This window comes from Gobius niger (genome assembly GCF_951799975.1).
Source record: "Gobius niger genome assembly, contig: SCAFFOLD_54, whole genome shotgun sequence".
NCBI lineage: Eukaryota > Metazoa > Chordata > Actinopteri > Gobiiformes > Gobiidae > Gobius > Gobius niger.
The window spans coordinates 165,348-193,020 of record NW_027639121.1 but is presented as its reverse complement, the minus strand read 5'-3'; the positions used below and the strand labels follow the sequence as shown (position 1 = coordinate 193,020).

At 44.7% G+C, this 27,673-nt stretch overlaps 2 protein-coding genes across 2 annotated transcripts in view; both read left to right on the top strand.

The window, feature by feature from the left end:
* Window positions 1-2,685: 2,685 nt before the first annotated feature.
* borcs5 (BLOC-1 related complex subunit 5) lies at window positions 2,686-21,749 on the top strand (the record flags this gene model as incomplete). The annotated part of the gene is made up of 4 exons (XM_079583312.1): window positions 2,686-2,825; window positions 7,504-7,644; window positions 8,846-9,003; window positions 21,513-21,749. Exons 1-4 carry the CDS (start codon window positions 2,741-2,743, stop codon window positions 21,747-21,749), a joined length of 621 nt encoding a protein of 206 aa, XP_079439438.1. The 5' UTR covers window positions 2,686-2,740.
* Window positions 21,750-24,360: 2,611 nt separating this feature from the next.
* Window positions 24,361-27,673, top strand: part of znf143b (zinc finger protein 143b) — a gene marked incomplete at its 3' end in the record, with an annotated part of 28,509 nt that continues 25,196 nt past the window's right edge. Inside the window, exon 1 of the mRNA XM_079583311.1 lies at window positions 24,361-24,607. The remainder of the gene's footprint in view (window positions 24,608-27,673) is intronic.

Here is a 27,673-nt window from a genome sequence, read left to right as displayed (position 1 = left end):
GATTTGGGTAAAGCTGACCTGTAGAGAATGCATTTGGTTAAAAGGTCTGAACAAACAGGAAGCTCAATATCATTAATTATCTTAGAAAACAATGGGAGGAACTGCAGGACTTTTGCTCCAGGATCAGGACTGAAAGTAAAAGAATAAAAGCAAGAAGGTCCTGGGTTTGAGCCCAGTGCCGTGTCCAGGGGGGGTCTGATTTCTGCTGGGCCCCCTCACTCAGGGGGGGCTGAGGAAGGGAAGATTATCAGTGGCTGTGTTTCCTCATTAGCATATCCCTCCCCCACCTCTTGTTACGCAGCGCTGATCACTTTTATTAAAGAATACGAAACAAAATAAATATTAATAATGAACATTACTGTAACTAAGCAAGTGGTGTTAGCATTAGTTAGTGGTGTTAGCATTAGTTAGTGGTGTTAGTATTAGCTAGTGGAGTTAGCATTAGTTAGTGGTGTTAGCATTAGTTAGTGGTGTTAGCATGAGTTAGTGGTGTTAGCATTAGTTAGTGGTGTTAGCATGAGTTAGTGGTGTTAGCTTTAGTTAGTGGTGTTAGCATTAGTTTGTGGTGTTAGCATTAGTTAGTGGTGTTAGCATTAGTTTGTGGTGTTAGCATGAGTTAGTGGTGTTAGCATTAGTTAGTGGTGTTAGCATGAGTTAGTGGTGTTAGCATGAGTTAGTGGTGTTAGCATTAGTTAGTGGTGTTAGCATTAGTTAGTGGTGTTAGCATGAGTTAGTGGTGTTAGCTTTAGTTAGTGGTGTTAGCATTAGTTTGTGGTGTTAGCATTAGTTAGTGGTGTTAGCGTTAGTTTGTGGTGCTAGCATTAGTTTGTGGTGTTAGCATGAGTTAGTGGTGTTAGCATGAGTTAGTGGTGTTAGCTTTAGTTAGTGGTGTTAGCATTAGTTTGTGGTGTTAGCATTAGTTGGTAGTGTTAGCATTACTTAGTGGTGCTAGCATTAGTTAGTGGTGTTAGCATTAGTAAGTGGTGTTAGCATTTGTCAGTGGTGTTAGCATGAGTTAGTGGTGTTAACATTAGTTAGTGGTGTTAGCATTAGTTAGTGGTGTTAGCATGAGTTAGTGGTGTTAGCATGAGTTAGTGGTGTTAACATTAGTTAGTGGTGTTAGCATGAGTTAGTGGTGTTAGCATGAGTTAGTGGTGTTAACATTAGTTAGTGGTGTTAGCATTAGTTAGTGGTGTTAGCATTAGTTGGTAGTGTTAGCATTAGTTAGTGGTGTTAGCATTAGTTAGTAGCGCTAGCATTAGTTAGTGGTGTTAGCATTAGTTAGTGGTGTTAGCATTAGTAAGTGGTGTTAGCATGAGTTAGTGGTGTTAGCATTAGTAAGTGGTGTTAGCATTAGTTAGTGGTGTTAGCATTAGTTAGTGGTGTTAGCATTAGTTAGTGGTGTTAGCATGAGTTAGTGGTGTTAGCATGAGTTAGTGGTGTTAGCATGAGTTAGTGGTGTTAGCATGAGTTAGTGGTGTTAGCATTAGTAAGTGGTGTTAGCATGAGTTAGTGGTGTTAGCATTAGTAAGTGGTGTTAGCATTAGTTAGTAGTGCTAGCATGAGTTAGTGGTGTTAGCATGAGTTAGTGGTGTTAGCATTAGTAAGTGGTGTTAGCATTAGTAAGTGGTGTTAGCATGAGTTAGTGGTGTTAGCATTAGTAAGTGGTGTTAGCATGAGTTAGTGGTGTTAGCATTAGTAAGTGGTGTTAGCATTAGTTAGTAGTGCTAGCATTAGTAAGTGGTGTTAGCATTAGTTAGTAGTGCTAGCATTAGTAAGTGGTGTTAGCATTAGTAAGTGGTGTTAGCATTAGTAAGTGGTGTTAGCATGAGTTAGTGGTGTTAGCATTAGTAAGTGGTGTTAGCATTAGTTAGTAGTGCTAGCATTAGTAAGTGGTGTTAGCATTAGTTCTGGTCAACATTTTTCACAGTGACTTCCTCTTGAATATCGACATTATGGATGATTCTTTAATTCTTTTGGGTTGTTTTATTTTCGCAGGTACGTTTGTAATTCTGAGAAAAACATTAAAACACGTGACCCAAAGACAAACATCACACACGTTTAAATATAAAGGAACAGGAAGTGACTCTGCTAAAGATACCACAGACATGTAACCTCTCAACCCCCGCTTACCCAGAGCACGTTCTCTCTGACCTGTGTCTCAGCTTTACCCAAATCTAAACACTTACAGGCCAGTGTAGCGCCTCATTTGAAAGCTAAGACCTTCAAAACTCATCGAAATTGATCTTTTCCTTATGTTTTCATCTAAATTTTTCTTCCTATTTTTGACTCTTTGGTAAAGAAGTTTTTAGATTTGGGTAAAGCCAAACAAGCGGGGGTTAAAAGTATTACATTTGACTCGCTACAGGAAACAAAAAACAACCAAAAAAAGCCATAATAATAATAATAACAGTCGTTCCCCACACGTCCAGGCGGGGGCAGCAGAGCACCGCCCGCCCCGTGTCCCGCGAAGAAGACGTGTGTTTACGGAAGTAGCGGCTCCTTTTCGTCTGAGCTGCTGTTTCTTTGATGGAAACTCTCCAATAATCACCATTTTAACTTTAATATTTCACTTATTATTCTTTGTGACGCGCTGTGACGTAAAAGTGCGTCAGGACCGGCTTTATTCGCCGCAGTTTCAGCTTCAGCTTCAGCGACAGGAACTCGTTTAGATTCTTCCCGTTTGTGCAGATGTGGTTTTGAGGAAACTGCGCGTGAGAAAAGGGCCGTGTGTGTGAGGATGGGAGCGGAACAAAGCGCGGACTCGGAGCACAAACATCTGGAGCATCATCATCATCATCATCATCACCATGGAGGATCAGCGGGTAAGAACCGTGAGACCCGGAGAACAGGCCTAAAGGCGGAGTCTTTCACCTCCTAACCCCCGCCTGAACCGAGCACATCATCTCCAGCTTTACCCGAATCTAACTGTTGTGTCACCTTTTCTATGTTTTTTTTTTTTTGTCACTTTTTTGTTTAATTTTTGTTTAATTTTTGTCACATTTTGTCGAATTTTTGTCGAATTTTTGTCACATTTTTGTTGAATTTTTGTCACATTTTTGTTGAATTTTTGTCACATTTTTGTTGAATTTTTGTCACATTTTGTCACATTTTTGTCACATTTTTGTCACATTTTTTTTGAATTTTTGTCACATTTTTGTCACATTTTTGTCACATTTTTGTCACATTTTTGTCACATTTTTGTTGAATTTTTGTTGAATTTTTGTCACATTTTTGTTGAATTTTTGTCACATTTTTGTCACATTTTTGTCACATTTTTGTTGAATTTTCGTCACATTTTTGTCACATTTTTTTTGAAATTTTGTCACATTTTTGTCACTTTTTGTCACATTTTTGTTGAATTTTCGTCACATTTTTGTCACATTTTTTTTGAAATTTTGTCACATTTTTGTCACTTTTTGTCACATTTTTTTTGAAATTTTGTCACATTTTTGTCACTTTTTGTCACATTTTTGTCACATTTTTGTCACATTTTTGTTGAATTTTTGTCACATTTTTGTTGAATTTTTGTCACATTTTGTCACATTTTTGTCACATTTTTGTCACATTTTTGTCACATTTTTGTCACATTTTTGTCACATTTTTGTCACATTTTTGTTGAATTTTCGTCACATTTTTGTCACATTTTTGTCACATTTTTTTTGAAATTTTGTCACATTTTTGTCACTTTTTGTCACATTTTTTTTGAAATTTTGTCACATTTTTGTCACTTTTTGTCACATTTTTGTCACATTTTTGTCACATTTTTGTTGAATTTTCGTCACATTTTTGTCACATTTTTTTTGAAATTTTGTCACATTTTTGTCACTTTTTGTCACATTTTTGTCACATTTTTGTCACATTTTTGTTGAATTTTTGTCACATTTTTGTTGAATTTTTGTCACATTTTTGATGAATTTTCGTCACATTTTTGTCACATTTTTGTCACATTTTTGTCACATTTTTGTCACTTTTTGTCACATTTTTGTCACATTTTTGTCACATTTTTGTTGAATTTTCGTCACATTTTTGTCACATTTTTTTTGAAATTTTGTCACATTTTTGTCACTTTTTGTCACATTTTTGTCACATTTTTGTCACATTTTTGTCACATTTTTGTTGAATTTTTGTCACATTTTTGTTGAATTTTTGTCACATTTTTGATGAATTTTCGTCACATTTTTGTCACATTTTTGTCACATTTTTGTCACTTTTTGTCACATTTTTGTCACATTTTTGTCACATTTTTGTCACATTTTTGTTGAATTTTTGTCACATTTTTGTTGAATTTTTGTCACATTTTTGTTGAATTTTCGTCACATTTTTGTCACATTTTTGTCACATTTTTTTTGAAATTTTGTCACATTTTTGTCACTTTTTGTCACATTTTTGTTGAATTTTTGTCACATTTTGTCACATTTTTGTCACATTTTTGTCACATTTTTTTTGAAATTTTGTCACATTTTTGTCACATTTTTGTCACATTTTTTTTGAAATTTTGTCACATTTTTGTCACTTTTTGTCACATTTTTTTTTAAATTTTGTCACATTTTTGTCACTTTTTGTCACATTTTTGTTACATTTTTGTCACATTTTTGTTGAATTTTCGTCACATTTTTGTCACGTTTTTGTCGCGTTTACATCCTTGTTTTCTTCTCATTTTTTGTGGCTGTTTTGGTGCTTTTTTCCCCAAGACGCTTTCTGATTAGGGTAAAGCCAAGCTGGAGAAAATGGAATCCGTTCAGGTGGGAGTTAAGAGGTTAACGGAGCGCATTTTCTCCAGTTTGGCTTTACCCAAATCTGAAAGCGTCTCGACTGTAGAGCAACAATGTAACGCCTCATTTGAAAGCTAAGACCTACAAGAGTGATTGTAAGTTTTTGTCAAGTTGCCACAATTTTTAACCTCTTTTTGTTTTGTTTTTTTCATTACTTTTTTCATCATTTTTTGTTGTGTTTTTGTTGACTTTTCATCACATTTTTCGTCACTTTTGTTGCTTTTCCGGCACATTTTTGTTTTCTTTTCATCCTCTTTTTGTCGCTAGTTTGATGCTTTTCTTTCTAGCTTTTAGATTTGGGTGAAGCTCGGTTAAGGCGGGACCGGGGGCCCTCCTTGTGCTCTTCCAGAATACAGGACATATGGCCAGTCCGCCCCTGGCTGGGACGATCCACTTTGTCACGATCCGATACGTATTGCAATACAGTTAGTTTCCTATTTATGATTTGTATGTTTTCAAGTGTTTGATCAAAAAGTGCATTAACGTAAAAAGTAACAAAAAGCTGTTACTGGAAAACAAAGAACTGCAGGACTTGAAGTACCGATACCTGGTATTGCAGAACAAAGTATTGCGATCCAAATTCGATCCGATATTTTGTCCCAGCCCTGCTTGCCTTGGTGTTAAAGGCAGAACCTTCAAAGTCACTTCCTCTCAGTCCAAGGCTTTGGTCCAGAAAGAGCAGGTCATGAAGATAAGATAAACCTTTATTGATCTCACAAAGGAGAAATTCACTTGTTACAGTCGGCGTTACTTCACAGTCTTATTGTACAGTCTGACAGCAGTGGGGATGAAGGCTTTGCGGTAGCGCTCCGTCCTGCACTGAGGGTGTCTCAGTCTGCCACTGAGAGAGCTGCTCAGCTCTTCTACAGTCCCGTGCAGTGGGTGGGAGGTGTTGTCCATGATGGAGGTGAGCTTGGCTAACACCCTCCTGTCCCTCACCTCCTCCACAGAGTCCAGGGGGCCCCAGGACGGAGCTGGCCCTCCTGACCAGCTTGTTCAGTCTGTTCTTGTCCCGCTCTGTGCGGCCCGGGGCCCAGCACACGGCAGCGTAGTGGAGAGCAGAGGCCACCACAGAGTCATAAAAAGTCCTGAGCAGAGGCCTGCTCTCTCCGAACGACCTCAGTCTCCTCAGAAGGTGGAGGCCACTTTGGCCCTTCTTGTACAGGGCGTTGGTGTTGTGGGACCAGTCCAGTTTATTGTTGAGGTGAACACCCAGGTACTTGAAACTGTCCACCTCCTCAATGTCCTCCCCCTGGATGTTCAGCGGTGTGTGCGGTAGTGGCTTCCTCGTGAAGTCGATCACCATCTCCTTCGTCTTACTGATGTTCAAGCACAGGTGGTTGCCTCACACCAGTCCACAAAGTCTATGATGACTGACCGGTTCTCCAGGTCGTTCCCCTTAGACACACAGCCCACGATGGCGGAGTCGTCGGAGAACTTCTGGAGATGACAACTGTCCGTGTTGTATGTGAAGTCCGATGTGTAGATGGTGAAGAGAAACGGTGAGAGGACGGTGCCCTGTGGGGCCCCGGTGCTGCAGACGACCACCTCAGACTCACAGCTGCGCAGCCGCACATACTGTGGTCGGTCCGTGAGGTAGTCGATGGTCCATGCGGTGAGATGTTCATCCACTCCCGCGTCCTCCAGCTTCCCCCGCAGCAGCGCCGGCCTGATGGTGTTGAAGGCACTGCAGAAGTCAAAGAACATGACCCTCACAGCGTTCCCGGCGTGCTCCAGGTGCGTGAGCGCCCGCTCCGACAGGTAGATGACAGCGTCCTCCACTCTGATGTTGGGTCTGTAAGCAAACTGCAGTGGGTCAAGGGTGGGGCTCACCACAGAGCGGAGGTGGGTGAGGATGAGCCGCTCCATCGTCTTCATCAGGTGGGAGGTCAGGGCGACTGGTCTGTAGTGGGCCGGTGAAGCAGTGACATTTCCTTCTGTTATAAATAATATACATTTACAATATACAAAAACCTGAAATTCATTATTTGACCAAAAACGTTTTGCTTTTTTGCGACTGAAACGAGCAGTGTCTGCAGCGCCTTCAAACAAGTCAGAGCTTGTATTTTATTCTTAAAAAGTGAAATTTAACTGCTTTAAAGAGGGAGTATTCTGCTTTTTTCAGTCCCACAGCACCAGTCTATATCACACTACAATGATGAGCAAACCTTCTGCTGGTCTGTAAATGCAGTAAATTAGAATAACTGCCTTGTATAAAATGTCTCTCTCAAAATGGCTGTAGTGAATGTCTTGAAATAGGCCTCTGTCTCTTTAAGAACCTCTGAGCCTTTAGACACGCCCCCTCCACACGCTGTCTGTGGCATCAGTGGGGAGGGGGTTCTGCTGAGGAGCAGTGGTTGGTTACTCGGCTGGTGACCAAAGCTCGGAGGCGTCTCCAGGAGGTGGGGGCGTTCCTAGGAGGACTCAGGCAAACCTATCCCTAAAATGGCCGCCATCAGAGTTTTTACAGATTACTCAGAAATACGTGAATGTGCCAAGGCAACACTTCAGCCATGTTTTTAATGAGGGAGTGACAGAAGAACATGATGGAAAGCTTGAAAAAGTCAATTTTGCATAATACCCCCCCTTTAACAAGTCTGACACCACCTTTTTTCTTTTCACCTTTTTGTTCATGATTTGTGTTTAAAGGTAATGGAACAACCCGAGTGGTGTAAGTATGAGGCTTGTGCGTCGCAATAAAAATAAACCAGATCATGTTTTGTTTCAGCTCCGTCTCCGGCGAAGCATCGAGCCAAAATGGACGACATCGTGGTGGTGGCGCCGGGGACTCAGAGCCTCAGGAACATCCACCACGACCCGGACGTGATCAAGCTGCAGGAGATCCCCACCTTCCAACCCCTGCTGAAAGGTACCAACACTAGTATTTACATGTGTACTCTGCTATAGGCGTCTTCAGCGGTCAGACCTCGCCCTCGTCCGTGGCCCTGGAGCGCCTGGACGCAGTAGTAGTAGTATTTACATGTGTACTCTGCTATAGGAGTCCTGAGTGGTCAGACCTCGCCCTCCTCCGTGGCCCTGGAGTAGAGATTAGATCGGGCCCAAAAAATCAAGCCCGACCCGACCCAGCCCGAGCAATTAGCGTGAATTGTCAGCCCGAACCCGAAACAAACCCGACGTAAATAATGATTTATTTAAGGCTCAGATCGGTGCATCTGCACAGCAGCACCATGTTTGCAAGGTACGCGGCTACGCGCACGGCATACGTGCACGCAGCAGTAGCGCACATACCTGGGGGGACAGAGACGTACGCGGCGCGGAGCAGCTCAATGTGTCTTGTCTCCTCTTTTCCGTCTCTCTCTCCTCCTCCTTCATGTTTCATAAACATCGCGCTCTACAAAAGCTACTTTTTACGCAGTAACAGGAACCAAACTGCTTATTTATCCACTGCTAATGAAACGCTGTCCTGAGAGAAAGACTGAAGAGTGATGTTCTCTGTGTGGCGCCGGTATCACAGCCTGACCATGCGCTGCTTAAACGTGACAACACAGCAGCACGTGCGCCCGCCCCCCCGCATCTGCACCACCTCCCTCCCGGACTCCTCTATTTTATATTGCGTATTGCCACATTTTGTATCCAATAGACTCCGCCTATTGCATAGATTTTTATTAGAGATTATAATGCCATTAATTAAAAAACAAAAAACAAAAACTTGAGCCCGACCCGACCCCGACTCTCATGCGGGAAATCTCGGCCCGGCCCGAATGTCGGGTCGGGCTCGGGCCGAGCTCGGGCCAAAAATCTAACCTCTACCCTGGAGCGTCTGGACACAGTAGTAGTAGTATTTACTTGTGTACTCCTCTGTAGGCGTCCTCAGCGGTCAGACCTCGCCCTCCTCCGTGGCCCTGGAGCGTCTGGACGCAGTAGTAGTAGTAGTAGCAGCAGTAGTAGTAGTAGCAGTAGTAGCAGTAGCAGTAGTAGCAGTAGCAGTAGTATTTACTTGTGTACTCCTCTGTAGGAGTCCTGAGTGGTCAGACCTCTCCCTCCTCCGTGGCCCTGGAGCGTCTGGACGCAGTAGTAGTAGTAGTATTGACATGTGTACTCTGCTATAGGCGTCCTCAGTGGTCAGACCTCGCCCTCCTCCGTGGCCCTGGAGCGCCTGGACGCCGGGCAGGTCCTGCAGCTCTGTGTCCGGTATCAGCAGCACCTGCACCAGTGCAGCGAGGCCGTGTCCTTCGACCAGAACGCGCTGGTCAAACGCATCAAAGAGGTAACGAGCTACTCCTGTAATGGTCAGTGCACGGCTGACCCACATCATGATGTTACACAACAAATACTACAGTATTACAGTATGCTATTATATACATGTGGACTATTTTGAAGTATTTGAAGGGATATTTCAGGAGTTTTGACATAGGGCCACATTTCCTAGTTATCCAGAGTGTTATTATGTGTCTTATATTTTAAGAGTTTAGTGATGCTAGGCTAGTGCTAGGCTAGTGCTAGGCTTGTGCTAGGCTGGTGCTAGGCTAGTGCTAGGCTGGTGCTAGGCTAGTGCTAGGCTAGTGCTAGGCTAGTGCATGTCTATGGTAACTCGTCGCCTGCATTAAAAACCTCGTCCTCCAAACGTTGCCATATCTGATAAAAGCTCCTTTGTGAATTCCACGTGTAGTGATGCGGCCGCAGGTAAACAAAGTAATGTAGATCCGGTCACCGAGCAGATCACTCCACCGCTGCGGAGCTACAACCAGGAAGCTGATGCTGGTTTAGTCCTGGTTTAGCCCTGGTTTAGTCCTGGTTTAGTCCTGGTTTAGTCCTGGTTTAATGTTCATGGTTCTCCAGATGGACCTGTCGGTGGAGGCGCTCTTCAGCCTGATGCAGTAATGGTTTAGTCCTGGTTTAGCCCTGGTTTAGCCCTGGTTTAGCCCTGGTTTAGCCCTGGTTTAGCCCTGGTTTAGTCCTGGTTTAGTCCTGGTTTAGCCCTGCTTTAGTCCTGGTTTAGTCCTGGTTTAGTCCTGGTTTAGACCTGGTTTAGCCCTGGTTTAGCCCTGGTTTAGCCCTGGTTTAGCCCTGGTTTAGACCTGGTTTAGACCTGGTTTAGTCCTGGTTTAGTCCTGGTTTAGCCCTGGTTTAGTCCTGGTTTAGCCCTGGTTTAGTCCTGGTTTAGTCCTGGTTTAGTCCTGGTTTAGTCCTGCTTTAGTCCTGGTTTAGTCCTGGTTTAGTCCTGGTTTAGCCCTGGTTTAGCCCTGGTTTAGTCCTGGTTTAGTCCTGGTTTAGCCCTGGTTTAGTCCTGGTTTAGCCCTGGTTTAGTCCTGGTTTAGTCCTGGTTTAGCCCTGGTTTAGTCCTGGTTTAGTCCTGGTTTAGCCCTGGTTTAGTCCTGGTTTAGTCCTGGTTTAGTCCTGGTTTAGTCCTGGTTTAGTCCTGGTTTAATGTTCATGTTCTCCAGATGGACCTGTCGGTGGAGGCCCTCTTCAGCCTGATGCAGGAGCGGTTTAGTCCTGGTTTAGTCCTGGTTTAGTCCCGGTTTAGACCCGGTTTAGTCCTGGTTTAGTCCTGGTTTAGTCCTGGTTTAGTCCCGGTTTAGACCCGGTTTAGTCCTGGTTTAGACCTGGTTTAGACCTGGTTTAGACCTGGTTTAGTCCTGGTTTAGACCTGGTTTAGACCTGGTTTAGACCTGGTTTAGACCTGGTTTAGTCCTGGTTTAGACCTGGTTTAGTCCTGGTTTAGTCCTGGTTTAGCCCTGGTTTAGTCCTGGTTTAGTCCTGGTTTAGTCCTGGTTTAGACCTGGTTTAGACCTGGTTTAGACCTGGTTTAGTCCTGGTTTAGACCTGGTTTAGTCCTGGTTTAGTCCTGGTTTAGTCCTGGTTTAGTCCTGGTTTAGTCCTGGTTTAGTCCCGGTTTAGACCCGGTTTAGTCCTGGTTTAGTCCTGGTTTAGTCCCGGTTTAGTCCCGGTTTAGACCTGGTTTAGACCTGGTTTAGACCTGGTTTAGACCTGGTTTAGTCCTGGTTTAGACCTGGTTTAGACCTGGTTTAGACCTGGTTTAGTCCTGGTTTAGACCTGGTTTAGTCCTGGTTTAGTCCTGGTTTAGTCCCGGTTTAGACCCGGTTTAGTCCTGGTTTAGACCTGGTTTAGACCTGGTTTAGACCTGGTTTAGTCCTGGTTTAGACCTGGTTTAGACCTGGTTTAGACCTGGTTTAGTCCTGGTTTAGTCCTGGTTTAGTCCTGGTTTAGTCCCGGTTTAGACCCGGTTTAGTCCTGGTTTAGACCTGGTTTAGACCTGGTTTAGACCTGGTTTAGTCCTGGTTTAGTCCTGGTTTAGTCCTGGTTTATCCCTGGTTTAGTCCTGGTTCAGTCCTGGTTTAGCCCTGGTTTAGTCCTGGTTTAGTCCTGGTTTAGACCTGGTTTAGTCCTGGTTTAGACCTGGTTTAGTCCTGGTTTAGTCCTGGTTTAGACCTGGTTTAGTCCTGGTTTAGTCCTGGTTTAGACCTGGTTTAGTCCTGGTTTAGTCCTGGTTTAGTCCTGGTTTAGTCCTGGTTTATCCCTGGTTTAGTCCTGGTTCAGTCCTGGTTTAGCCCTGGTTTAGTCCTGGTTTAGTCCTGGTTTAGTCCTGGTTTAGTCCTGGTTTATCCCTGGTTTAGTCCTGGTTCAGTCCTGGTTTAGCCCTGGTTTAGTCCTGGTTTAGTCCTGGTTTAGACCTGGTTTAGTCCTGGTTTAGTCCTGGTTTAGTCCTGGTTTAGTCCTGGTTCAGTCCTGGTTTAGCCCTGGTTTAGTCCTGGTTTAGTCCTGGTTTAGTCCTGGTTTGGTCCTGGTTTAGCCCTGGTTTAGACCTGGTTTAGACCTGGTTTAGACCTGGTTTAGTCCTGGTTTAGTCCTGGTTTAGTCCTGGTTTAGTCCTGGTTTAGCCCTGGTTTAGACCTGGTTTAGACCTGGTTTAGACCTGGTTTAGTCCTGGTTTAGTCCTGGTTTAGTCCTGGTTTAGTCCTGGTTTAGTCCTGGTTTAGTCCTGGTTTAGACCTGGTTTAGTCCTGGTTCAGTCCTGGTTTAGCCCTGGTTTAGTCCTGGTTTAGTCCTGGTTTATCCCTGGTTTAGTCCTGGTTTAGACCTGGTTTAGTCCTGGTTTAGTCCTGGTTTAGTCCTGGTTTAGTCCTGGTTTAGTCCTGGTTTAGCCCTGGTTTAGTCCTGGTTTAGTCCTGGTTTAGTCCTGGTTTAGTCCTGGTTTAGCCCTGGTTTAGTCCTGGTTTAGTCCTGGTTTAGCCCTGGTTTAGTCCTGGTTTAGTCCTGGTTTATCCCTGGTTTAGTCCTGGTTTAGACCTGGTTTAGTCCTGGTTTAGTCCTGGTTTAGTCCTGGTTTAGTCCTGGTTTAGTCCTGGTTTAGCCCTGGTTTAGCCCTGGTTTAGTCCTGGTTTAGTCCTGGTTTAGTCCTGGTTTAGTCCTGGTTCAGTCCTGGTTTAGCCCTGGTTTAGTCCTGGTTTAGTCCTGGTTTAGTCCTGGTTTAGACCTGGTTTAGTCCTGGTTTAGTCCTGGTTTAGTCCTGGTTTAGTCCCGGTTTAGACCCGGTTTAGTCCTGGTTTAGTCCTGGTTTAGTCCTGGTTTAGTCCTGGTTCAGTCCTGGTTTAGCCCTGGTTTAGTCCTGGTTTAGTCCTGGTTTAGTCCTGGTTTAGACCTGGTTTAGTCCTGGTATAGTCCTGGTTTAGTCCTGGTTTAGTCCCGGTTTAGACCTGGTTTAGTCCTGGTTTAGTCCTGGTTTAGTCCTGGTTTAGTCCTGGTTTAGCCCTGGTTTAGTCCTGGTTTAGTCCTGGTTTAGTCCTGGTTTAGTCCTGGTTTAGCCCTGGTTTAGTCCTGGTTTAGTCCTGGTTTAGCCCTGGTTTAGTCCTGGTTTAGCCCTGGTTTAGCCCTGGTTTAGTCCTGGTTTAGTCCTGGTTTAGTCCTGGTTTAGTCCTGGTTTATCCCTGGTTTAGTCCTGGTTCAGTCCTGGTTTAGCCCTGGTTTAGTCCTGGTTTAGTCCTGGTTTAGACCTGGTTTAGTCCTGGTTTAGTCCTGGTTTAGTCCTGGTTTAGTCCTGGTTCAGTCCTGGTTTAGCCCTGGTTTAGTCCTGGTTTAGTCCTGGTTTAGTCCTGGTTTGGTCCTGGTTTAGCCCTGGTTTAGACCTGGTTTAGACCTGGTTTAGACCTGGTTTAGTCCTGGTTTAGTCCTGGTTTAGTCCTGGTTTAGCCCTGGTTTAGACCTGGTTTAGACCTGGTTTAGACCTGGTTTAGTCCTGGTTTAGTCCTGGTTTAGTCCTGGTTTAGTCCTGGTTTAGTCCTGGTTTAGACCTGGTTTAGTCCTGGTTCAGTCCTGGTTTAGCCCTGGTTTAGTCCTGGTTTAGTCCTGGTTTAGTCCTGGTTTAGTCCTGGTTTAGTCCTGGTTTAGTCCTGGTTTAGCCCTGGTTTAGTCCTGGTTCAGTCCTGGTTCAGCCCTGGTTTAGTCCTGGTTTAGTCCTGGTTTAGACCTGGTTTAGTCCTGGTTTAGTCCTGGTTTAGTCCTGGTTTAGTCCTGGTTTAGTCCTGGTTTAGCCCTGGTTTAGCCCTGGTTTAGTCCTGGTTTAGTCCTGGTTTAGTCCTGGTTTAGTCCTGGTTCAGTCCTGGTTTAGCCCTGGTTTAGTCCTGGTTTAGTCCTGGTTTAGTCCTGGTTTAGACCTGGTTTAGTCCTGGTTTAGTCCTGGTTTAGTCCTGGTTTAGTCCCGGTTTAGACCCGGTTTAGTCCTGGTTTAGTCCTGGTTTAGTCCTGGTTTAGTCCTGGTTCAGTCCTGGTTTAGCCCTGGTTTAGTCCTGGTTTAGTCCTGGTTTAGTCCTGGTTTAGACCTGGTTTAGTCCTGGTTTAGTCCTGGTTTAGTCCTGGTTTAGTCCCGGTTTAGACCTGGTTTAGTCCTGGTTTAGTCCTGGTTTAGTCCTGGTTTAGTCCTGGTTTAGCCCTGGTTTAGTCCTGGTTTAGTCCTGGTTTAGTCCTGGTTTAGTCCTGGTTTAGCCCTGGTTTAGTCCTGGTTTAGCCCTGGTTTAGCCCTGGTTTAGTCCTGGTTTAGCCCTGGTTTATCCCTGGTTTAGACCTGGTTTAGTCCTGGTTTAGCCCTGGTTTAGTCCTGGTTTAGCCCTGGTTTAGACCTGGTTTAGACCTGGTTTAGCCCTGGTTTAGCCCTGGTTTAGCCCTGGTTTAGACCTGGTTTAGTCCTGGTTTAGTCCTGGTTTAGTCCTGGTTTAGTCCTGGTTTAGTCCTGGTTTAGTCCTGGTTTAGACCTGGTTTAGTCCTGGTTTAGCCCTGGTTTAGTCCTGGTTTAGCCCTGGTTTAGTCCTGGTTTAGTCCTGGTTTAGTCCTGGTTTAGTCCCGGTTTAGACCCGGTTTAGTCCTGGTTTAGTCCTGGTTTAGTCCTGGTTTAGTCCTGGTTTAGTCCTGGTTTAGACCTGGTTTAGTCCTGGTTTAGTCCTGGTTTAGTCCTGGTTTAGTCCCGGTTTAGTCCTGGTTCAGTCCTGGTTTAGCCCTGGTTTAGTCCTGGTTTAGTCCTGGTTTAGTCCTGGTTTAGACCTGGTTTAGTCCTGGTTTAGTCCTGGTTTAGTCCTGGTTTAGTCCCGGTTTAGACCTGGTTTAGTCCTGGTTTAGCCCTGGTTTAGTCCTGGTTTAGTCCTGGTTTAGTCCTGGTTCAGTCCTGGTTTAGTCCTGGTTCAGTCCTGGTTTAGCCCTGGTTTAGTCCTGGTTTAGTCCTGGTTTAGTCCTGGTTTAGACCTGGTTTAGTCCTGGTTTAGTCCTGGTTTAGTCCTGGTTTAGTCCCGGTTTAGACCTGGTTTAGTCCTGGTTTAGTCCTGGTTTAGTCCTGGTTCAGTCCTGGTTTAGCCCTGGTTTAGTCCTGGTTTAGTCCTGGTTTAGTCCTGGTTTAGTCCTGGTTCAGTCCTGGTTTAGTCCTGGTTTAGTCCTGGTTTAGCCCTGGTTTAGTCCTGGTTCAGTCCTGGTTTAGCCCTGGTTTAGACCTGGTTTAGTCCTGGTTCAGTCCTGGTTTAGCCCTGGTTTAGACCTGGTTTAGTCCTGGTTCAGTCCTGGTTTAGTCCTGGTTTAGTCCTGGTTTAGTCCTGGTTTAGTCCTGGTTTAGCCCTGGTTTAGCCCTGGTTTAGTCCTGGTTTAGCCCTGGTTTAGCCCTGGTTTAGTCCTGGTTCAGTCCTGGTTTAGTCCTGGTTTAGTCCTGGTTTAGCCCTGGTTTAGCCCTGGTTTAGTCCTGGTTTAGCCCTGGTTTAGACCTGGTTTAGACCTGGTTTAGTCCTGGTTTAGCCCTGGTTTAGTCCTGGTTTAGTCCTGGTTTAGACCTGGTTTAGCCCTGGTTTAGCCCTGGTTTAGCCCTGGTTTAGTCCTGGTTTAGCCCTGGTTTAGCCCTGGTTTAGCCCTGGTTTAGACCTGGTTTAGTCCTGGTTTAGTCCTGGTTTAGTCCTGGTTTAGCCCTGGTTTAGACCTGGTTTAGCCCTGGTTTAGACCTGGTTTAGTCCTGGTTTAGTCCTGGTTCAGTCCCGGTTTACCCCTGGTTTAGCCCTGGTTCAGTCCCGGTTTACCCCTGGTTTAGTCCTGGTTCAGTCCTGGTTTAGCCCTGGTTTAGTCCTGGTTTAGTCCTGGTTTAGTCCTGGTTTAGACCTGGTTTAGTCCTGGTTTAGTCCTGGTTTAGTCCTGGTTTAGTCCCGGTTTAGACCCGGTTTTGTCCTGGTTTAGTCCTGGTTTAGTCCTGGTTTAGTCCTGGTTCAGTCCTGGTTTAGCCCTGGTTTAGTCCTGGTTTAGTCCTGGTTTAGTCCTGGTTTAGACCTGGTTTAGTCCTGGTTTAGTCCTGGTTTAGTCCTGGTTTAGTCCCGGTTTAGACCTGGTTTAGTCCTGGTTTAGTCCTGGTTTAGTCCTGGTTCAGTCCTGGTTTAGCCCTGGTTTAGTCCTGGTTTTGTCCTGGTTTAGTCCTGGTTTAGCCCTGGTTTAGTCCTGGTTTAGCCCTGGTTTAGCCCTGGTTTAGTCCTGGTTTAGCCCTGGTTTATCCCTGGTTTAGACCTGGTTTAGTCCTGGTTTAGTCCTGGTTTAGTCCTGGTTTAGTCCTGGTTTAGTCCTGGTTTAGTCCTGGTTTAGCCCTGGTTTAGTCCTGGTTTAGCCCTGGTTTAGACCTGGTTTAGCCCTGGTTTAGCCCTGGTTTAGACCTGGTTTAGTCCTGGTTTAGTCCTGGTTTAGTCCTGGTTTAGCCCTGGTTTAGACCTGGTTTAGCCCTGGTTTAGCCCTGGTTTAGTCCTGGTTTAGTCCTGGTTTAGTCCTGGTTTAGACCTGGTTTAGTCCTGGTTTAGTCCTGGTTTAGTCCCGGTTTAGACCCGGTTTAGTCCTGGTTTAGTCCTGGTTTAGTCCTGGTTTAGTCCTGGTTCAGTCCTGGTTTAGCCCTGGTTTAGTCCTGGTTTAGTCCTGGTTTAGTCCTGGTTTAGTCCTGGTTTAGTCCTGGTTTAGTCCTGGTTCAGTCCTGGTTTAGCCCTGGTTTAGTCCTGGTTTAGTCCTGGTTTAGTCCTGGTTTAGCCCTGGTTTAGTCCTGGTTTAGCCCTGGTTTAGTCCTGGTTTAGCCCTGGTTTAGTCCTGGTTTAGCCCTGGTTTAGTCCTGGTTTAGCCCTGGTTTATCCCTGGTTTAGACCTGGTTTAGTCCTGGTTTAGCCCTGGTTTAGCCCTGGTTTAGCCCTGGTTTAGACCTGGTTTAGCCCTGGTTTAGACCTGGTTTAGCCCTGGTTTAGCCCTGGTTTAGCCCTGGTTTAGCCCTGGTTTAGTCCTGGTTTAGCCCTGGTTTAGCCCTGGTTTAGACCTGGTTTAGCCCTGGTTTAGCCCTGGTTTAGTCCTGGTTTAGCCCTGGTTTAGCCCTGGTTTAGTCCTGGTTTAGTCCTGCTTTAGTCCTGGTTTAGTCCTGGTTTAGCCCTGGTTTAGCCCTGGTTTAGTCCTGGTTTAGTCCTGGTTTAGTCCTGGTTTAGTCCTGGTTTAGTCCTGGTTTAGTCCTGGTTTAGTCCTGGTTCAGTCCTGGTTTAGTCCTGGTTTAGTCCTGGTTTAGTCCTGGTTCAGTCCTGGTTTAGTCCTGGTTTAGTCCTGGTTTAGTCCTGGTTTAGTCCTGGTTTAGTCCTGGTTTAGTCCTGGTTTAGTCCTGGTTAGATGTTTCATGTTCTCCAGATGGACCTGTCGGTGGAGGCCCTCTTCAGCCTGATGCAGTAATGGTTTAGTCCTGGTTTAGTCCTGGTTTAGCCCTGGTTTAGTCCTGGTTTAGACCTGGTTTAGTCCTGGTTTAGTCCTGGTTTACTCCTGGTTTAGTCCTGGTTTAGTCCTGGTTTACTCCTGGTTTAGTCCTGGTTTAGACCTGGTTTAGTCCTGGTTTAGTCCTGGTTTAGACCTGGTTTAGTCCTGGTTTAGTCCTGGTTTAGTCCTGGTTTAGTCCTGGTTTACTCCTGGTTTAGTCCTGGTTTAGACCTGGTTTAGTCCTGGTTTAGCCCTGGTTTAGTCCTGGTTTAGCCCTGGTTTAGCCCTGGTTTAGTCCTGGTTTAGCCCTGGTTTAGCCCTGGTTTAGACCTGGTTTAGTCCTGGTTTAGCCCTGGTTTAGTCCTGGTTTAGTCCTGGTTTAGACCTGGTTTAGCCCTGGTTTAGCCCTGGTTTAGCCCTGGTTTAGTCCTGGTTTAGCCCTGGTTTAGCCCTGGTTTAGCCCTGGTTTAGACCTGGTTTAGTCCTGGTTTAGTCCTGGTTTAGTCCTGGTTTAGCCCTGGTTTAGACCTGGTTTAGCCCTGGTTTAGACCTGGTTTAGTCCTGGTTTAGTCCTGGTTCAGTCCCGGTTTACCCCTGGTTTAGCCCTGGTTCAGTCCCGGTTTAGCCCTGGTTTAGTCCTGGTTTAGTCCTGGTTTAGTCCTGGTTTAGTCCTGGTTTAGTCCCGGTTTAGACCCGGTTTAGTCCTGGTTTAGTCCTGGTTTAGTCCTGGTTTAGTCCTGGTTCAGTCCTGGTTTAGCCCTGGTTTAGTCCTGGTTTAGTCCTGGTTTAGTCCTGGTTTAGTCCTGGTTTAGTCCTGGTTCAGTCCTGGTTTAGCCCTGGTTTAGTCCTGGTTTAGTCCTGGTTTAGTCCTGGTTTAGACCTGGTTTAGTCCTGGTTTAGTCCTGGTTTAGTCCTGGTTTAGTCCCGGTTTAGACCCGGTTTAGTCCTGGTTTAGTCCTGGTTTAGACCTGGTTTAGTCCTGGTTTAGTCCTGGTTTAGTCCTGGTTTAGTCCCGGTTTAGACCCGGTTTAGTCCTGGTTTAGTCCTGGTTTAGTCCTGGTTTAGTCCTGGTTCAGTCCTGGTTTAGCCCTGGTTTAGTCCTGGTTTAGTCCTGGTTTAGTCCTGGTTTAGACCTGGTTTAGTCCTGGTTTAGTCCTGGTTTAGTCCTGGTTTAGTCCCGGTTTAGACCTGGTTTAGTCCTGGTTTAGTCCTGGTTTAGTCCTGGTTTAGTCCTGGTTCAGTCCTGGTTTAGCCCTGGTTTAGTCCTGGTTTTGTCCTGGTTTAGTCCTGGTTTAGCCCTGGTTTAGTCCTGGTTTAGCCCTGGTTTAGCCCTGGTTTAGTCCTGGTTTAGCCCTGGTTTATCCCTGGTTTAGACCTGGTTTAGTCCTGGTTTAGCCCTGGTTTAGTCCTGGTTTAGCCCTGGTTTAGACCTGGTTTAGCCCTGGTTTAGCCCTGGTTTAGACCTGGTTTAGTCCTGGTTTAGTCCTGGTTTAGTCCTGGTTTAGCCCTGGTTTAGACCTGGTTTAGCCCTGGTTTAGCCCTGGTTTAGTCCTGGTTTAGTCCTGGTTTAGTCCTGGTTTAGACCTGGTTTAGTCCTGGTTTAGTCCTGGTTTAGTCCTGGTTTAGTCCCGGTTTAGACCCGGTTTAGTCCTGGTTTAGTCCTGGTTTAGTCCTGGTTTAGTCCTGGTTCAGTCCTGGTTTAGCCCTGGTTTAGTCCTGGTTTAGTCCTGGTTTAGTCCTGTTTTAGTCCTGGTTTAGTCCTGGTTTAGTCCTGGTTCAGTCCTGGTTTAGCCCTGGTTTAGTCCTGGTTTAGTCCTGGTTTAGTCCTGGTTTAGCCCTGGTTTAGTCCTGGTTTAGCCCTGGTTTAGTCCTGGTTTAGCCCTGGTTTAGTCCTGGTTTAGCCCTGGTTTAGTCCTGGTTTAGCCCTGGTTTATCCCTGGTTTAGACCTGGTTTAGTCCTGGTTTAGCCCTGGTTTAGCCCTGGTTTAGCCCTGGTTTAGACCTGGTTTAGCCCTGGTTTAGCCCTGGTTTAGTCCTGGTTTAGCCCTGGTTTAGCCCTGGTTTAGTCCTGGTTTAGTCCTGGTTTAGTCCTGGTTTAGTCCTGGTTTAGCCCTGGTTTAGCCCTGGTTTAGTCCTGGTTTAGTCCTGGTTTAGTCCTGGTTTAGTCCTGGTTTAGTCCTGGTTTAGTCCTGGTTTAGTCCTGGTTCAGTCCTGGTTTAGTCCTGGTTTAGTCCTGGTTTAGTCCTGGTTCAGTCCTGGTTTAGTCCTGGTTTAGTCCTGGTTTAGTCCTGGTTTAGTCCTGGTTTAGTCCTGGTTTAGTCCTGGTTTAGTCTTGGTTTAGTCCTGGTTTAGTCCTGGTTTAGTCCTGGTTAGATGTTTCATGTTCTCCAGATGGACCTGTCGGTGGAGGCCCTCTTCAGCCTGATGCAGTAATGGTTTAGTCCTGGTTTAGTCCTGGTTTAGCCCTGGTTTAGTCCTGGTTTAGACCTGGTTTAGTCCTGGTTTAGTCCTGGTTTACTCCTGGTTTAGTCCTGGTTTAGACCTGGTTTAGTCCTGGTTTAGCCCTGGTTTAGTCCTGGTTTAGACCTGGTTTAGCCCTGGTTTAGTCCTGGTTTAGCCCTGGTTTAGACCTGGTTTAGTCCTGGTTTAGTCCTGGTTTAGACCTGGTTTAGTCCTGGTTTAGTCCTGGTTTAGACCTGGTTTAGTCCTGGTTTAGACCTGGTTTAGTCCGGGTTTAGTCCTGGTTTAGCCCTGGTTTAGTCCTGGTTTAGCCCTGGTTTAGTCCTGGTTTAGTCCTGGTTTAGACCTGGTTTAGTCCTGGTTTAGCCCTGGTTTAGTCCTGGTTTAGCCCTGGTTTAGACCTGGTTTAGTCCTGGTTTAGTCCTGGTTTAGACCTGGTTTAGTCCTGGTTTAGTCCTGGTTTAGTCCTGGTTTAGACCTGGTTTAGTCCTGGTTTAGTCCTGGTTTAGTCCTGGTTTAGTCCTGGTTTAGCCCTGGTTTAGTCCTGGTTTAGTCCTGGTTTAGTCCTGGTTTAGTCCTGGTTTAGTCCTGGTTTAGTCCTGGTTAGATGTTTCATGTTCTCCAGATGGACCTGTCGGTGGAGGCCCTCTTCAGCCTGATGCAGTAATGGTTTAGTCCTGGTTTAGTCCTGGTTTAGCCCTGGTTTAGTCCTGGTTTAGACCTGGTTTAGTCCTGGTTTAGTCCTGGTTTACTCCTGGTTTAGTCCTGGTTTAGACCTGGTTTAGTCCTGGTTTAGTCCTGGTTTAGTCCTGGTTTAGTCCTGGTTTAGACCTGGTTTAGACCTGGTTTAGACCTGGTTTAGCCCTGGTTTAGTCCTGGTTTAGCCCTGGTTTAGACCTGGTTTAGTCCTGGTTTAGTCCTGGTTTAGACCTGGTTTAGTCCTGGTTTAGTCCTGGTTTAGACCTGGTTTAGCCCTGGTTTAGTCCTGGTTTAGTCCTGGTTTAGTCCTGGTTTAGTCCTGGTTTAGTCCTGGTTAGATGTTTCATGTTCTCCAGATGGACCTGTCGGTGGAGGCCCTCTTCAGCCTGATGCAGGAGCGGTTTAGTCCTGGTTTAGACCTGGTTTAGCCCTGGTTCAGTCCTGGTTAGATGTTTCATGTTCTCCAGATGGACCTGTCGGTGGAGGCCCTCTTCAGCCTGATGCAGTAATGGTTTAGTCCTGGTTTAGTCCTGGTTTAGCCCTGGTTTAGTCCTGGTTTAGACCTGGTTTAGCCCTGGTTCAGTCCTGGTTAGATGTTTCATGTTCTCCAGATGGACCTGTCGGTGGAGGCCCTCTTCAGCCTGATGCAGTAATGGTTTAGTCCTGGTTTAGTCCTGGTTTAGCCCTGGTTTAGTCCTGGTTTAGACCTGGTTTAGCCCTGGTTCAGTCCTGGTTAGATGTTTCATGTTCTCCAGATGGACCTGTCGGTGGAGGCCCTCTTCAGCCTGATGCAGTAATGGTTTAGTCCTGGTTTAGTCCTGGTTTAATGTTCATGGTTCTCCAGATGGACCTGTCGGTGGAGGCCCTCTTCAGCCTGATGCAGTAATGGTTTAGTCCTGGTTTAGTCCTGGTTTAGTCCTGGTTTAGTCCTGGTTTAGTCCTGGTTTAGCCCTGGTTTAGTCCTGGTTTAGACCTGGTTTAGACCTGGTTTAGTCCTGCTTCAGTCCTGGTTAGATGTTTCATGTTCTCCAGATGGACCTGTCGGTGGAGGCCCTCTTCAGCCTGATGCAGTAATGGTTTAGTCCTGGTTTAGCCCTGGTTTAGCCCTGCTTTAGTCCTGGTTAGATGTTTAATGTTCTCCAGATGGACCTGTCGGTGGAGGCCCTCTTCAGCCTGATGCAGTAATGGTTTAGTCCTGGTTTAGTCCTGGTTTAGCCCTGGTTTAGTCCTGGTTTAATGCTTTATGGTTCTCCAGATGGACCTGTCGGTGGAGGCGCTCTTCAGCCTGATGCAGTAATGGTTTAGTCCTGGTTTAGTCCCGGTTTAGTCCTGGTTTAGACCCGCTTTAGTCCTGGTTAGATGTTTCATGTTCTCCAGATGGACCTGTCGGTGGAGGCCCTCTTCAGCCTGATGCAGGAGCGGCAGAAACGTTACGCCAAATACGCGGAGCAGATCCAGAAGGTGAACGAGATGTCGATGATCCTGCGGCGCGTCCAGATGGGCATCGACCAGACGCTGCCCCTGCTGGAGCGGCTGAACAACATGCTGCCGGAGGGGGAGCGGCTGGAGCCCTTCAGCCTGAGGGCGGACGGCGAGGCCGGGGCCAGCAAGTGACGTGTCCATCCACCATCAGTGAGGTCACGGGGTCACGGGGTCAAGAGGTCAAGTGCAGTTACTGTTACCGACGCCTCTGATCATGTGACTTCTCATTTTACAGGAAGTGAAGCTGCTCTCACGGCTGCTTTTCCTAAATATTCGGGACGATATGAACCGAGGACTTTGATTTATTTATGGTTTGTTCTTCGCTTCTTCTTCATGAATAACGGCTCATACGACACTAAAGTGAAGGATCAGAGGGAGAAATGCTTCATATCAACTCACCATGAAAACAACGGCCGTGCGTCATCTGAAGTATCATGTTGTAAATATTGAAAAATTAAAGTCATTGTTTCTACACGGACGAACCTGATGTCTTTATCTGTTTTGCCAGAAAAAATGAGACAAGATAAAAGTACCGCATTGTTTCCCGTTTTGCCGTTGCATTCCCATCAAGCGCCGCCATGTGCGCCGCCATGTTTTCCACACTCGCTGACAGCAGGAGACCGGCGCCGCACCTCCCTCACCTCACAGCACTCACCCCCACATCCATTTCTGAGCAACATTTTTCACTTCCAGTGCATTTATTGTCTGCACGTGGAGGGGCGCAATCGCAAACACGTGTGGATACCTTTAATGCCACATCTCTAAATGAGCTGGAGCGATTTGGATCTCATTTGGTGAAACGGCCAAGGCGGAGTTCGTTCCAGAGTTCCAGTTAAAATGGAGGACTCAGGAGGCGTGGCCACAATTATATTTTTTGTTCGTCGTCACGAATGTCTGTACCAAATCGCATCTCTCTGTGACAAAGTTGAATTTGGCTCCGCCCCCACAGGCGCAATGTGTTTTCACTTTAGTTGGAGCCCCAGGCAGCTGTGGGAGACGACAGTTAGCCGTAGACAAAAATACAGCAAAAAGTGACAAAAATACAGCAAAAAATGACAAAAATACAGCAAAAAAAGTGACAAAAATACAGCAAAAAAGTGACAAAAATACAGCAAAAAAGTGACAAAAATACAGCAAAAAAAGTGACAAAAATACAGCAAAAAAGTGACAAAAATACAGCAAAAAAGTGACAAAAATACAGGAAAAAAGTGACAAAAATACAGAAAAAAAGTGACAAAAATACAGCAAAAAAGTGACAAAAATACAGCAAAAAATGACAAAAATACAGCAAAAAAAGTGACAAAAATACAGCAAAAAAGTGACAAAAATACAGCAAAAAAGTGACAAAAATACAGCAAAAAAGTGACAAAAATACAGCAAAAAATGACAAAAATACAGCAAAAAATGACAAAAATACAGCAAAAAAAGTGACAAAAATACAGCAAAAAAGTGACAAAAATACAGCAAAAAAGTGACAAAAATACAGCAAAAAAGTGACAAAAATACAGCAAAAAATGACAAAAATACAGCAAAAAATGACAAAAATACAGCAAAAAAAGTGACAAAAATACAGCAAAAAAGTGACAAAAATACAGCAAAAAAGTGACAAAAATACAGCAAAAAAAGTGACAAAAATACAGCAAAAAAGTGACAAAAATACAGCAAAAAAGTGACAAAAATACAGGAAAAAAGTGACAAAAATACAGAAAAAAAGTGACAAAAATACAGCAAAAAATGACATTCATTTACCTGCAATAATCAAGGGCCCCGACCTGAGGTGTGCGGTCACTGTTTGACACAGTGAGTTTATGTTTAACTGGGGGACAGTTCATGTTTTCGTGCGCCTCATACAGAGCTCTCAGCCAACGCAGCCACTACACTGTGCACCTTTCTTCTGCTCAGACGTGTGTGAGTTTTCAACTATGTTCAGGGGCCAAATTCCTGCAGGAGAAAGAAGGGGAAAGAAGATGATGATTTTTTGCAAAAACACTTTATATGTACTTATACCTATATGTTACAACATATAACATACATATATATGACATAATATATATTTCTGAATAAACGTGTGACTGGTTCTGCAGCAGAGGGAGAACTGCACTTCGCCTACATTCGCTCCCAGAGGCCTCAGCTTCACTGCATCCCCCACACGCCCCGGCTTTACCCACACGGCCTTGTTTCCAACATGGAGCCCCAAAACAAAAACACCCAAAACCACTTAGAGCCGCAGTGTCCGCGCCCGGACGGCGAACACACGGCCGCACAGACCGACGACAGTGCCATAAATGTGTGATTACAACAACAACGCGGCTGGGTTTCGGTCAAAAGTCCCAAACTATGCGAAGCAGCCGCGGAATGGCGCCCGTGGGAGCAGGAAACACAGGCTAGCGGCTACAGGCTAATGCTAAACGTAAAATCACAATGTTCTCCAGGCAAGTTTATACAAATACATACACTCAATTCGACAACTGATAATGTGTTCAAAACGTTAAGAAGATGTTTTTAATAGCAAGGCTCAATGAAAGCTGAATAATGAAGAAAATCGTTTTATTTTTCATAACTTCTATCTCAATGTGACGTAACTTGGAGCGGTTGCTAACGGAAGCTAATGCTAAAAATATGTATAAACCCGCTCGACTTCTCCACTTAAATGGCCGTGTTTGGTAGATGTTGTAGGCCCGCGTGTCCGGACTGTTTAAAAGTTGTTCACAGGGGGGTAAAGTGTTAGGACAGTTGTACAGTCACGGTTTTATTGGGCTTAAATCGGTTAGCCCTGTGCTAAAATTGTAGCCTGACGGTGCCTGATCTGGGGCACTGGCAGCAGTGAGCGACAGCTTTTCCGACCAATCACCTTGCGCTCTGTTTCCCCCCGGTCCAATCCCAGGCCGCGGATGTCCCGGGGGCGGGGCTCGCTCGGTTACGGTTCGTGTTCCCGGAGCGTTTCCTGCAGTGGTGCATGGTGGTCGAAACAGGAGGAATTGTTGGAAAAGGTTAGTGCATAAATCGGTTTTTACCCAGTGTGCATTATTCCCACAGCCATCTCTGCGGAGCCGCGGGTGACAGGTGGCGGCGCGGGAGCCACAAAGCCGCCGAGAAACGCGACGTTTTAGCCACAAACCCGGTGTCACTTAGCGGAGCGGAGAGGCTTATGTGCGCTTTATGCGCTCAGGGTTCTGTTTTCTAACTGCGCGGCTAGTTAGCGCTGTTAGCATCACTTTGGAAACGCGGCTAGTCCCGTTAGCCTCGGCCAGAACTGGGGCAAACTTATGTTTTCTCACACGAAATAAACTTCTCAACCGCTTTGACCCTTTCCCCGACCTGAATGTGAAGTTAGCGGCTGCTCGGGCTCGTGACAGCTGCGTTTGTGGAGTTAGCAGCGCTGTTAGCATGCGGCTACCACGTTAGCTCCCGTCAGACACAAACTGTGGGATTAGAAGTTAGCTTTATGGTTCCGCTGAAGCAGGAGTTGGAATATTGTGGTTGTTCTCAGTTGTTCTGGAGTTGAAGCGGCGTGAGGTCAAGTCATGTCAAGTCACAAGCGCCAAAAGTGAAGTTATAGATATGATCAATAACTAAGGCGATCAGGTTCAGTGTTTACATCGAGGGGAAACCCATACGTGCGTCCAAATAAGGAACAGCAAGAAGGAGTAGATTAACTTCATACTGTGAACTTTAAAGCAATGCGATTAATTATTAGTTAATTATCAATCCTTCATTAGGCTGTAGCTCTCTGAAGTTTCAAGCATGTGTTTGTGTCGAAGCTGTTTTTTAACCTCTTAACTCCCACCTGAACGGATTCCAGTTTGGCTTTACCCTAATCAAAAAGCTTCTTGGGAAAAACACCAAAATAGCCACAAAAAATGAGAAGAAAACGAGGATGTAAACGCAGCAAAAATGTGACAAAATTCAACAAAAATGTGACAAAATGTGACAAAAATTCAGCAAAAATGTGACAAAAATTCAACCAAAATGTGACAAAAATTCAACAAAATTCAACAAAAATGTGACAAAAATTCAACAAAAATTCAACAAAAAAGTGACAAAAATTCAACCAAAAATGTGACAAAAATTCAACAAAAATGTCACAAAAATTCCACAAAAATTCAATAAAAAAGTGACAAAAATTCAACAAAAATGTCACAAAAATTCAATAAAAAAGTGACAAAAATGTGACAAAAATTCAACCAAAAAGTGACAAAAATGTGACAAAAATTCAACAAAAAAGTGACAAAAATGTGACAAAAATTCAATAAAAAAGTGACAAAAATTCAACCAAAATGTCACAAAAATTCAATAAAAATGTGACAAAAAAGTGACAAAAATTCAACAAAATTCTGCAAAAATGTGACAAAAATTAGACAAAAATGTGACAAAAATTCAACCAAAAAGTGACAAAAATTCAACAAAAATGTGACAAAAATTCAACAAAAATGTGACAAAAATTCCACAAAAATTCAATAAAAAAGTGACCAAAATTCCACAAAAATGTCACAAAAATTCAATAAAAATGTGACAAAAAAGTGACAAAAATTCAACAAAATTCTGCAAAAATGTGACAAAAATTAGACAAAAATGTGACAAAAATTCAACAAAAATGTGACAAAAAATTCCACAAAAATTCAACAAAAATGTGACAAAAATGTGACAAAAATTCAACAAAAATGTGACAAAAATGTGACAAAAAAGTGACAAAAATTCAACAAACCCATACGTGTTCAGGGTTTGCGCCCAAATAAGGAACAGCAAGAAGGAGTCGATTAACTTCATACTGTGAACCTTAAAGTAATGCAAATACAATGTATTTTGTTTGAAAGGCATCCACTTCCCTTAGAGCAAGTTTGCGTTGAGTCGGGCCGATTTTCATCATCACCAAAACACCAAGGGGCGAAACTTAATGTAGCTTAAAGTAAAGAACTTTTTCTGCAAATGCCAAAGTTTTACATCAGTGGTTCCCAAGTCGGGCCCCAACGTTACCCAAATAACCCAAATAAAACCTTTCATTCGTCTTATATCGTACGTAATAATGTGCTTTCCCACACAAGTTTTCATTGAACACGCAGTAGATATGCCTTTAAATCTGAAATTCCACGCAGGTTCAGAGGGAAAATATTGAAAAAAGGTTTCCTATAGACTCGCGACCCACTGAAAAGGTTTTGCCATCCACTTTTCAGTCCCGACCCACCAGTTGAGAATCACTGTTTTATGTTGCATACTGTAAAACCAAGTGGGATATTCTGCCAAGGCGTTTTTAAAATACTGACACTATTTATTGCATTTTTGGAGTACTGTAAAAGGAATTTGATCTCTTATTTGCATTTCTCAAAAACATCTTGAGGGCCAGAGGTTCTGTGCCGCGGGCCTGACGTTGCCTAACCCTGCCTTAGAGTATCTGCAATGAGATTAATGATTTAATTTGACATCACGAACATAACTTTATGGAGAACCTGTCCTGCAGAAGTTCACGTTATGATGCTACAGGAGAGGAATAAAATAAACACTTTCCCCCTCTACACTATACTTGACATACTCTATACTATACCTTTTTTTTTTCTAGACTTATTTTGTATTCGTATCAATTTGTGGCATTTCTGTGACGGTGGGAAATGTGGCAACTGTCCCGGTGAAGACCTGGGACGCTGCAATATGTTAGAACATCAGGAAGTTTGGACACAATTAACATGCCAGCCCTTTAACCCGTAACCACACCCAGGCACCGTCTGTGAAACTTTTCCCGGGGGTGTATTTTTTGGTGCCATTTGGATTTTTACCCCGATGTAAACACACTGTTGTTGGAGCTTCGACACAAGAATGTGCTTGAAACTTTATCAATCCTTCATTAAGCTTCAGCTCTCTGGAGTTTCAAGCACGTTTATGTGTCAAAGCTGTTTTTTAACCTCTTAACTCCCACCTGAACGGATCCCATTTTCTCCAGTTTGGCTTTACCCGAATCAAAAATCTTCTTCTTCAAAAAGCACCAAAACAGCCACAAATAATGAGAAGAAAACAAGGATGTAAACGCAGCAAAAAATGTGATAAAAACTCAACCAAAGAGTGAC